Source organism: Podarcis gaigeae, assembly GCF_964106915.1.
Source record: "Podarcis gaigeae genome assembly, chromosome: 18".
NCBI lineage: Eukaryota > Metazoa > Chordata > Lepidosauria > Squamata > Lacertidae > Podarcis > Podarcis gaigeae.
Window position 1 is genome coordinate 4157680 of NC_139696.1, and position 12060 is coordinate 4169739.

General features: G+C 48.4%; 1 protein-coding gene across 4 annotated transcripts in view; it reads left to right on the plus strand.

Moving 5' to 3' along the window:
- SBNO2 (strawberry notch homolog 2) overlaps positions 1 to 12060 on the plus strand; it is a 114641-nt gene that overhangs the window by 50069 nt on the left and 52512 nt on the right. For all 4 annotated transcript variants that reach the window (XM_083720184.1, XM_083720183.1, XM_083720182.1 and 1 more), the window contains one exon: positions 10674 to 10832. In XM_083720184.1, coding sequence (XP_083576310.1) covers positions 10674 to 10832 — 159 coding nt within the window. The remainder of the gene's footprint in view (positions 1 to 10673; positions 10833 to 12060) is intronic.

Genomic DNA, 12060 nt, shown 5'->3' on the forward strand with positions numbered 1-12060 from the left:
TTTTTTTACAAAAAACCTGTGTTGACGTTTTTACAAACATACACACCTTTTTCTGTTCGCATTGGGAACCCCGCTTTGCATTCTTGGCATTTCAGAGTCTCGGAGGCTTTGAACTTTGTGTTGTCTTAAATTTCAGGTGTTTCCCTGCCCCCTTCCAGTGTGCTTTGCTTGTGGGGGGGGGGAGGAGGGAATCTGCCAAACAGCGGCAATTGATCGGATGGTTGCAAAGTCCACGAAACTTTTTATGGAAAGATTGGTGGTGGGCTCTCTCTCTCTGTGTGTGTGTGAATATGTGTTTGTTCTTTGCCACGGCAGCGTTCGAGGAAGCAAGAACGGGATATTTTATGGAGAAAAACCCCGTTGTCAGGCTGAGGTTTGGAGAGACGGTCAGGAAGGGGGGGTTTCTATAGTGTGCAGAGGGGTGGGTCTGTGCAGCTTTGACAACCGGATCTCCAAAGACCCTGTGCTTTGAGAAAAAGTTTTTCAGCCCGGAGAGGGGAGCAGCTGCCAGCCTCAGATGTTTTTCGCTCCGCAGGTATTTCCCTGCCTTCCGACATCCAGCCGCCAAGAGCCCGACTTGCACAATTACAATGCAACCCCCCCCCCAACCGCTTGATTTCTCTCGACTTGCAAGACTTTATAGCCTTAACTTTCAGGGATCTTGGCAACGGATACAGCTGGGAAACAGGGGTAGGGTTAATACAAAGTTAGGGGGACCTGGAAAAGAAAAACCTCTTGATTTGGCCGTTCAGTCATCTTCCAAGAATCTGCAACCTGTCTTTTATCTGGAGGGTGTGTGTGTGTGTGTGTGTGTGTGTGTGTGTGTTTGTATGTTTTAAACCGGTCTCCAAACATTGCCTTCTGCCTCCTTGCTGTAATTTTATTTCTCAATTAAGTTTGCTTCCTGCTATTCCTCCCATTTCTGGGAAGCGCCGTTTGTGAGGATTTCCCCGCAGCCTATTATTATTATAATATTATCAGCCTTGTGAGATTTGGTAGCCTTGTTGGTTGTACGTGTTTTGATCCTGGGTTCCCGGGTCCTGCAAGCAAGATATGAAATGTAGAGAGCCCTGTTAAAACCTAACACAGCCTTTCTCAAACCCAGGTCCCGGCTGGACTACAACTCCCATCCCTCACAGCTACAAGGTCTAGTCAGGGGTGATGGGAGTTGTAGTCCGACAGCATCTGGCAACCCAGGTTGGAGAGAGGCTGCTAATAGCGTGGATCCAGACCCTGGTATGCTTAGAGTAGACTTTTTGTAACTAATGGGGCTTAGGTTACTCGGGAACTAACAGAAGTCCTATTGATTTTATTGCGCCTGCTCCACACAGGGCAAAGACCGGATCCAGCCTAATAATGCCTTTCGCACTTTGAAAGTGCTGGACTAGGATAGCGGCCAGTGGTCAGGAATCCAGGTTGGATCCAGCAGCCTCTTCTGGTGGGTTCGAATCCTGCGGTCATTGCTTCCTCTTTGCCTGACTCAGAGGGCAGTTGCAAGGGTGAAGTGGTTTGCGTCCCTTAGGAGGACGCAGGAAAATTTGCGTTGAGGCTGAGAGTATTCCCGCCAGTGAGATGCAACTCTCGACGAAATCAAGCAAAGAAGTCTGTTTCTCTTAGTTATTACCAAACTTTTTTCCTTATCCTGTTAGGTGCCCAGCACAGCTTGACTGGAACAAAAAACTAATTGGGACAAACTATGGCTTAAAATGCAAATTAGACTCATTTCTTAGTGGGGGTGCCAGTGATTCAGGTTTTGAAAATACACCCGTCTCCTCAGGCAGCAAATGAGGTGTTCTGTGTGACCCAGAGGCTGCCGTAGCCCCACACATCTCAGAACGGCAGTTTCTGCTTTTAGCGTTCCCCTATTTCAGCTTTCTCTAGGCTGGTTGTGTGTGAAGTTCCTGGTCTTTTCCCCCACAACGTAGCGCAGTTACGGAATGCTGTATTTTGAATGTGGACACGGGCAGGACCAGGAGGAAATGTACTTACAGTGTACTAAATGTACTAAAGTAGTGCTTGAGGTTAGAAACAGTTCCAGGTTAAGAACGGACCTCCGGAACAAATTAAGTTCTTAACCCGAGGTACCGCTGTATACTTTATAAGCCTGCCTCTCATCTCCACGATGTGGCATAGCCTCAGTCGATCAACGCTCTGCAGAAAGTAATTCCACATTTCCTGCAATAAAGTCCTCATTCATGCAGGGGATATCTAAACCGTGGATCTCGCTTGCAAAGGATGCTGCCAACTTGAAAGGCTTTAAAAGGGAGGGAGGGGGAGGCTGTCAATAGCTGCTAACCCTCACATTTGTGCTCTCTGCCTAGCGGCAGTAAATTCTTCTAAATCCCCAGTTGCTAGAAACCGCAGGAGGCGAGAGTTGAGAGTTGCTCTTGTTCTCGAATCATAGAACTGTAGAATTCGAAGGGACATCCAGGGCTCATCCAGTCCAACCCCCTGCAATGCAGGAATCTCAACTAAAGCATCCCTGACCGATGGCCACCCAACCTCTGCTTAGAAACCTTCAAGGAAGGAGAGTCCATCGCCTCTTGTGGGAGTCTGTTCCACTGCCAAACAGCTCTTACTCTCAGAAAGTTTTTTTTCTGAAGGTATAGCTGAAATCTCCTTGTAACTTGAAGCAGTTGCTTAGAGCCCAACCCTCCAGAGCAGGAGAAACCAAGCTGGCTCCCTCTTCCATGCGACAGCCCTTCAGATATTTGAAGATGGCTCTCATATCTCCTCTCAGTCTCCTCTTTCCCAGGCTAAACGTACCCAGCTCCTTCAAATATTCCTCATCAGGCTTAGTTTCCAGACCCTTGATCATCTTGGTCTCCCTCCTCTGCCCATTTTCCAGCTGGTCAACATCCTTCATAAATTGCAATGCCCAGAATTGGACGCAGTATTCCAGGTGTGGTCTGACCAAGGCAGAATAGAGCGGGACTATTCCTTCCCTTGATCTGGACACCAGACTTCTGTTGATGCAGCCTAGAATAGTGTTACAGTGGTGCCCCGCAAGACGAACGCCTCGCAAGACGGAAAACCCACTAGACGAAAGGGTTTTCCGTTTTGGAGGCGCTTCGCAAAATGAATTTCCCTATGGGCTTGCTTCGCAAGACGAAAATGTCTTGCGAGTTCCTGCGGGTTTTTTTCCCTCCCCCCCCTTTCCCTAAGCCCTAAGCCGCTTATCAGCTGATCCGCTAAAAGCCGCTAAACCGCTAATAGCGCTAATCCGCTAAGCTGTCAGTGGGCTTGCTTCGCAAGACAAAAGAACCGCTAGACGAAGAGCCTCACGGAACGGATTAATTTTGTCTTGCGAGGCACCACTGTACCTCCTTTTTTTGCTGCTGCTGCTCATGTTAAGCTTGTGGTCCACCAAGACCCCTAGATCCTTTTCACATGTACTGCTTGCGGGGGGGGGGGGGCACTGCCCCGATCCAGCATGCCCTTCTTCGGTTGCGTTCTTCGGTTTGCTTTTGGTGGAGATGTGGCAGGAGAATGCGTTGGGCTGAAAACTCTGCTCAATCCCTGCCCGTGCGTCTTTCCCCCATCTCACACTGGAGAGCCAGTGTGGTGTAGTGGTTAAGAGCAGTGGACTCGTAATCTGGTGAACCGGGTTCGCTTCCCTGCTCCTCCACACGCAGCTGGTGGGTGACCCTGGGCCAGTCTCACTTCTCTGAAGTCCCTCAGCCTCACTCACCTCACAGAGTGTTTGTTGTGGGGGAGGAAGGGAAAGGAGAATGTGAGCCGCTTTGAGACTCCTTCGGGTAGTGATAAAGCGGGATATCAAATCCAAACTCTTCTTCAACAGTCATCTCGAACTTTGGTCCACTGCAGCAAAGCCTCTCCTCTTTCACAGCCTCCGCTTTTTCCCGCAGTCTCTCTGTTGCTCAAGGTACAGAATATCAGGGCGTTGTTGCCTTCCGTGGAAAGTACAACAGGGAAGGTTTTTAACAACTGCTGCTGCCTGACCCCACCACCTGAATCCTCTTCTGAAGGGTTAGGTTGCAGGTGTTGTTTGGATGTCCAGCGGCCAGCAGGCTCAGTGGTCAAGGACGTTGGTAGCTGGACTCCCAGTCTTCAGAAACTCAGATATATATATGTTAATCACCCAATGGTATCTTAAACCTAAGTTACAGTCACCACCATGGAATGTCTAGACGCCTCTCTCTCTCTCTCCTTTTTATTAAATTTTCTGTTTTACAATTTAGAATACTTATTTAAACACCCTTAAAATATCAGTGTCTTCCCCTTTGCTCTTTCCATGGTTCATTTTGCATATCATAAATCCCTGCATATTTTACATAAACTAAACCATTCAGTATTCCATTATTGCACCCATCAAAACTTAATTTACACTGCTGAATTTATCTTAATGCTGGCAACGTTTTCAAGTGTCCATAATCCCCCCCCCATACATTCAATAAACATTTTCCAGTCTTCTCTAAATGTATGTTCTTCTTGTTCTCTTATTGCATGTGCTAAGTCTGCAAGCTGCGCGTATTCCATCAGCTTAAGTTGCCATCCTTCTTTGGTTGAGTACATTTTGCTTTCCCCCTATTTTTTTACCTACTTAATTCATAGAGCTGCCCCATAGCTGAAGTGCTCTAGGAAGCCGGTGGGGTTTAGTGGTTAGAGTGTTAGACAATGACCTGGGGGATCAGGGTTTGAACCTCCACTCCGTCAGGAATCTCACGGGGTAACCTTGCCTGCCTTGATCTATGCCAGGCTTCCTCGACCCTCCAGATGTTTTGAGACTACAATTCCCATCATCCCTGACCAGTGGTCCTGCTAGCTAGGGATCGTGGGAGTTGTAGGCCAAAAACATTGGGAGGGCCTAGGTTGAGGAAGCCTGATCCACGTCTAAAAATGCTGGCTCTTTGGGGGGTTTTTTCATTGGGTTTCTGGTTTTGTTTTGATTTTATGTGTTTTGTATTTTATGTGAACCGCCCTGAGACCTTTGGGTATAGGGTGGTATAGAAATAAGAATAAGAATTGCTTCTCCCACCCCGGCTCAACTCCCTGCAGATCATTCCTCCCTGCAGATCATTCCAGTTTGGTCCACCTAAGCACAGAGTGCCTGTAGCAGAATGGAATAGCCCCTGTTTCCCCGAGTCTGAATGTCCGTCATCTCCAGACGGAGCAGAGGAAGAAAGACCACAGAGAGCTCTCTGCCAGTCTGTGTAGACCAGCAGTCTTTAACCTTGGGGGGGGGGTAGTCCCCAGGTGTGGGCAAGACTACAACACCCATCATCCACAGCCAGCTTCGCCTAGGATGATGGGCTTCGTAGTCCGCCCGCTTCTGGAGACCCTTCAGGTTGAAGAACGCTGTTGAGCAGGACAGATCCAGCGGTCTGACTCGGTGTAAAGCGACTTGCGGTTCAGATCGGCTCTTTGATGGCCCACGGGGGCTAGAACATTGCTTTGTTTCTGCGCGAAGGCTGGATGCCCACGATAGCTTGCCAGCTTCCTGTGTTTCATCTCCTACCTCCCACCTGTTAGGCTGCTCCTGAAACGTTCCTACAAGCACCCAGTGAGGCTACTCGAGGGTAAGCAGGGTAGATCCGACATCCCAGAGCCAGGCCAGTTGGACAGGAATACCCGGTAAAATGGGTGTGTTCAGGAATGAGTGTTTTTTTATTATTATTATTGTTCCTCTTCTGATTCTCCACATTCCTAGGGTGGTTTTTTATCTTACAAAACAATGCCTTCTGATTCCTTTGTACCTGGGCAAAGTCCCCTTGTTTTTTAACCTCCTGTTCCTGGGGACTTGCCCAGACAACAACGGCCCGTGTGTGTGTGTGTGTGTCTGTGTGTTGTGTGTCTGTGTGTGTGTGTGTGTGTGTGAGAGAGAGAGAGAGAGAGAGAGAGAGAGATCTAGCACAACACAACTAGGAGGGTGGTGATCCGGAAGCTTGCGATAACACGCCAAGCAATTTATATTTATACCCTGCCTTTCAGGACTCTAGGCAGCTTGCACAGATTAAAACGATGCAGGCAAAATACCCGAAGCTAAAAATGGGACGGAAGGCAATGGTTAAAAAAAGCAAATTAAGCTCTTAACTAGAATTAAAACAATTTAAGTAAACCCAACTACATTAAAATGCAGATAATAAAAACACCACTATTAAAAGCCCTGTCCTGAAGAAGGAAAAAAGTAGTAGTCTTGTTGGAATAGAACAGGAAGAGACAGCAAGGAAGGAGCCAGTTTCGCTTCTCTACGAGGGCAATTCCAGATTTCAGATAGGCAAACTCTTGTGGGGAAACGCATTATCAAGCATCTCAACGTGCCAAAACCTCGTTTCCACTAAAGGCAGCTGTGGTCTGAACCACTGAACCTCTTGGGCTTGCTGATCGGAAGGTCGGCGGTTCGAATCCCCATGGTGGAGTGAGCTCCCGTTGCTCTGTCCCAGCTCCTGCCAACCTAGCAGTTCGAAAGCACACCAGTGTGAGTAGATAAATAGGTACTGCTTCAGTGGGAAGGTAAACAGTGTTTCTGTTCGCTCAGGTTTCCGTCACGGTGTCCCGCTGTGCCAGAAGCGGTTTTCTCCTGCTGGCCACATGGCCCTTTAAGCCATGGGTAGGCAAACTAAGGCCCGGGCGCCGGATCTGGCCCAATCGCCTTCTCAATCCGACCCGCGGAGGGTCTGGGAATCAGCATGTTTTTACATGAGTAGAATGTGTCCTTTTATTTAAAAGGCATCTCTGGGTTATTTGTGGGGCCTGCCTGGTGTTTTTACATGAGTAGAATGTGTCCTTTTATTTAAAAGGCATCTCTGGGTTATTTGTGGGGCATAGGAATTCATTTTGTTTTGTTTCTTAGTAGTAGTAGTAGTGATCATCATCATCATCAACAACAACATGATCATCATCATAAATTTTTACCCCGCCCATCTGGCTGGGTCTCCCCAGCCACTCTGGGCAGCTGCCAACAGAATATTAAAAACACGATAAAGCATCAAACATTAAAAACTTCCATAAACCGGGCTGCCTTCAGATGTCTTCTAAAAGTCAGGTAGTTTTTTATTTCCTTGACATCTCACGGGAGAGCGTTCCACAGGGTGGGCGCCACCACCGAGAAGGCCCTTGTCTGGGAATCGGGCAGGAAATGGCACCTGGGCGGATTTTTGCTGAATCGGCAAAATGTATGGGAAAACTCTGATGTATGTCAAGTAGGGCGATTGAAAAAAAAAATAAAGAAAAGCGCCCCCCCCATTTTGGGGGGTGGGTGGAAGAGATATCCCCCCCCCAAAAAAAAGCTTAACAACTTTGATCTATTTATCACTTTTGGGAATACGGCAACTCAAGGAATTCCTAGAATCATAGAATCATAGAGTTGGAAGAGACCCCAAGGGCCATCGAGTCCAACCCCCTGCCAAGCAGGAAACCCCATCAGAGCACTCCTGACATATGGTTGTCAAGCCTCTGCTTAAAGACCTCCAAAGAAGGAGACTCCACCGCACACCTTGGCAGCAAATTCCACTGTCCAACAGCTCTTACTGTCAGGAAGTTCTTCCTAATGTTTAGGTGGAATCTTTATTCCTGCAGCAATAAAACCAACGGCACATTTTAGAAAGCTCAGCAGGGTCCGGGATGGTTCCTGATTGGATGGGGGAACCTCATGTTGAGATTTCCTGCATTGCAGGGGGTTGGAGTAGATGGCCCTCGGGGGGTCCTCCCAAGTTCCAGAAAGAAGCAGAGTGTGGCTGTGCTTCAGTGGTGGACCCTGGGCTTTGCAGGCTGAAGTCTGGCAGGTTCATTCGCAAGCACCTTCCGTCAAAGAAGTTCTCTGTTGCGATGTGTGAAGTTCTCTGGATTAGTATTTTGAAAGAGAGGGGTGTGCATGTGTAATTCAGAAAGCTGCTCCTTCTCTCTCTCTTTCTTTCTCTCTCTCTCTCTCCCTCTCTCTGTGTGTGTCTTGGGAGGCTTGTTGCTGCTGGCTTTTTGCATCTTCATTTCAGGTCTTGTGATTGATGTGGAAATCGTTCAGTTTGGTTGCGTGCTTTTCAGTGCTTCCTTCGTTGTTTACAGCTGATTTGGCCACCTTGCCGCTGTGCGCTTTTTCATGTTGTAAGCTGCCTTGAGCATGGTTTGAAACTCTGGAAAGGTGGCATGCAAATGAAATCACCGTATTTATCGCACCAGACCACAAGACGCACCTAGTTTTTGGAAGGGGGGGGGAATTCTGAATCTCAGAAGCCAGAACAGCAAGAGGGATCGCTGTGCAGTGAAAGCAGCGATACCTCTTGCTGTTCTGGCTTCTGGGATAGCTACGCAGCCTGCATTCACTCCATAAGACGCACACACATTTCCCCTTACTTTTTAGGAGGGAAAAAGTGAGTCTTATAGAGCAAAAAATACGGTACACCTCTCCCTGTGTGTACAAACACACACCAGACTTCAGGCTTGTGAATTCCCTCCCTCTCCCCTTAAATTAAAAAAGGTAAAGGGACCCCTGAACATTAGGTCCAGTCAGGACCGACTCTGGGGTTGTGTCGCTCATCTCGCTTTATTGTACAGCTTCCGGGTCATGTGGCCAGCATGCCTAAGCCACTTCTGGCGAAGCAGAGCAGCACACGGAAACGCCGTTTACCTTCCCGCCGGAGCGGTACCTATTGATCTACTTGCACTTTGACGTGCTTTTGAACTGCTAGGTTGGCAGGAGCAGGGACCGAGCAACAGGAGCTCACCCCGTCATTGCGGGGATTCTGATCGGCAAGCCCTAGGCTCTGTGGTTTAACCCACAGCGCCACCCGCATCCCTGGGCAACTATTTAGGGAGACCCTAAAATGGCAGGTTGGGGGAGGGCGGAGAAGAGCTGCCTTGAGCTTTCTGCAGCCAATCAAAATCTGTGCTTTGGTTTCCGAGTGTTTTGGAAGTCAAACGGACTTCTGGAACCAATGCTGTTTAACTTCCGATGTACCACTGTATAAAGCAGGCATAGGCAAACTCGGCCCTCCAGATATTTTGGGACTACAACTCCCATCATCCCTAGCTAACAGGACCAGTGGTCAGGGATGATGGGAGCTGTAGTCCCAAAACATCTGGAGGGCCAAGTTTGCCTATGCCTGGTATAAAGGTTATTCACAAACCCGTAAGTGAACACAGGAAAGCTACCTTATACTGAGTCAGACCGAACTGACAGTAGCTCTCCAGCCTTGCTTGGAAAGGCCTCCCCCCCCTCTTTTCTTAATTTGTTATTTAAAAGATTGATAGTCTTTTAAAACAAAACCTCTGGATTGAGCCTGAGCTGCCGTGTTCCCCTTTAGAAACGACAGCACAAGATTCATAACGAAAGTTGTTGGTTGTTTTTTTTACAATCAACTTTTATTGAAAGTTTTCCACGTAAGATACAGTAAAAACCACACTGATCTAAGAAAGGGAAACAGAAATAAAGAGGAGGAAAGGAAGAGAATAAAGAAAAGAAAGAAAAAGAAGAAGAAAAGGAAATGACAAAGTCCTCTATCAAAACTGAAGTTCTGATTTAAACAGGAGGTGGCTCTTATACAGAGTCAAATCGTTGGGTCCATCTAGCCTATGGCTGTTTATAGTGGCTCTCCACGATTTAAGGCAGGGAATTGTTCGGTTCCCAACCTGTTCGGTCACAATTCAAAAAAGCGCACTTGGGGGATTTCTAGACCTGCAGATGCCACCGGGGACGGACCCTGGCTCCTTCTGCATGCCCAGCAGGTCCTCTGCCCCACAGGTGTAGAACCAGGAAGCTGGCATGCGGCGAGGAACAACCAGAACATCCGGCATTTAACTGGCGACACTTTTTTCTCTCTTAGTTGCTGTTTTGTTTTCTTTTTAAACCCGTGCCTCTTTTAATTGCAAGCCGAGGGCAGCTTCTGACCTGTGCAAACAGCTTGCCCCGATCCTTCTCGTGACATCCCCTTCTTTTGCAAATACAGAGCCTTCTATGCTCCCATCTAATTCTATCGGCCGGATATTGCTGTTGCTGTTATTTATTAAATTTATATACCGCTCTCCATCTGTAGGTCTCAGGTTGGTTCACAACATTTAGGGTGGGCGTATCTGGGTGGCGCTGTGGGTTAAACCACAGATCCTTGCCGATCAGAAGGTCGGTGGTTCGAATCCCTGCGACGGGGTGAGCTCCCGTTGCTCGGTCCCTGCTCCTGCCAAACTAGCAGTTCAAAAGCACGTCAAAGTGCAAGTAGATAAATAGGTACTGCTCCGACGGGAAGGTAAACGGCGTTTCCATGCGCTGCTCTGGTTAGCCAGAAGCGGCTTAGTCCTGCTGGCCACATGACCCGGAAGCTGTACGCCGGCTCCCTCGGCCAATAAAGCAAGATGAGTGCCGCAACCCCAGAGTTGGTCACGACTGGACCTAATGGTCAGGGGTCCCTTTACCTTTATCCTGGAATAACTAGCAGATGATAAATAAAGAACAATCTCCGAAAACACTATTAACAAAGCAGCGGCCCTACTTGCGAGGTTTTTAAACAGAGGTTGGGTGGCTCTCAAGGAGTCTTGAGTTGCGGTTCATGCATTGCTGGGGGTTGGTCTAGATGAGCTCTGGCAATCCCTCCCAACACTACGAGTAGTCTGTTATTCAGTGTTCTGGTGTGTGCCAGAGTGGCACAGCTGTATTTCACGATCCTCTCTCTCTCTCTCTCTCTCTCTCTCTCTCTCTCTCTCTCTCTGTCTCTCTCTGTCTCCAGGAATCTACGTTCCCCACCGACCTCTCCAGCAACTCCCTCTTCTCCTCCCCGGCCGACTCCCTCTCGGACATCGCCGATGCTCAGGAATTCCTCCCCGCCGACAGCCTCAGCCGCGTGCCGACGATATGGGACATCACCCCGCAGCAGAACCAAATAGAGGTCCGCCCCTGGCATTCCCACCCTTTGCTCTGTCGCAACGCCTTCCCGTCAACTTCACACAACCTCCTGCGATAATTGGCAGCGGTGCTCCTAACTTCCTTTCCCCCGTTGCCCTGTCTGGTGAAACCAGGCGCTTTCAGACTTGCCCGTACGAGTAGCACCGATGGGTGGGCCAATTAACCAGCCCCCGCTGATAGGAACAAAACCCGCAGCTACCTGCGGGCTTGACGCCGCTGGGCTTTGAAACGCACAAAACTTCCCCCACTTTTCTCTCCAACTTCCTGTTGGTAATTGTGACTCAGGCTTCCAGTAATGGAAGAGGCTTTTAAAAGAGAGAGAGAGAGAGAGAAAGGAAGAAAGAAAGAAAGCCACCCTTTTTAAAAAAGGGAAATAATTGCAGTGTGTTTGTGCCTGCCTGATCTTCCCATATTTCACTTCTGCTTCAAGAATGCTTGACAAACCTCTCTTGTCTCAAAGCCGTTTTATGGCCATTTGGCTTCTGCGAAGTCCAAGGAAAAGGCACTTCGGTCTGGAATCTTTGTAGTTGTTATGGGTGTGTTTGTGCGTCTAGGGAGGGCTTGGGAGATGAAAATTCCCTGGTTGACTTCGATTACCCAAATCCCAAGGGTGAAGGAACACAGTTAGGTCGCTCACAGCCTCACAGACCAGAAACCAGATAGATGCACAATCTCTCTCCTTAAGATGCAATTACTACTTGGCCCAGAAATGTTGGGAGTCGTAATTATTATTATTATTATTATTATTATTATTATTATTATTACCCCACCCATACTCTGTATCTGAAGAAGTGTGCATGCACACGAAAGCTCATACCAAGAACTAACTTAGTTGGTCTTTAAGGTGCTACTGGAAGGAATTTTTTTTGTTTTGTACTACATCAAACGTTAAAAGCCTCCCTAAACAGGGCCGCCTTCAGATGTCTTCTAAAAGTCTGGTAGTTGTTGTTCTCTTTGACATCTGGTGGGAGGGCATTCCCACAGGGAGGGCGCCACTACCGAGAAGGCCCTCTGCCTGGTTCCCTGTAACTTGGCTTCTCGCAGGGAGGGAACTGCCAGAAGGCCCTTGGTGCTGGACCTCAGTGTCCGGGTAGAACGATGGGGGTGGAGACACTCCTTCAGATATACAGGACCGAGGCCGTTTAGGGCTTTAAAGGTCAGCACCAACACTTTGAATTGCGCTCGGAAACGTACTGGGAGCCAATGTAGGT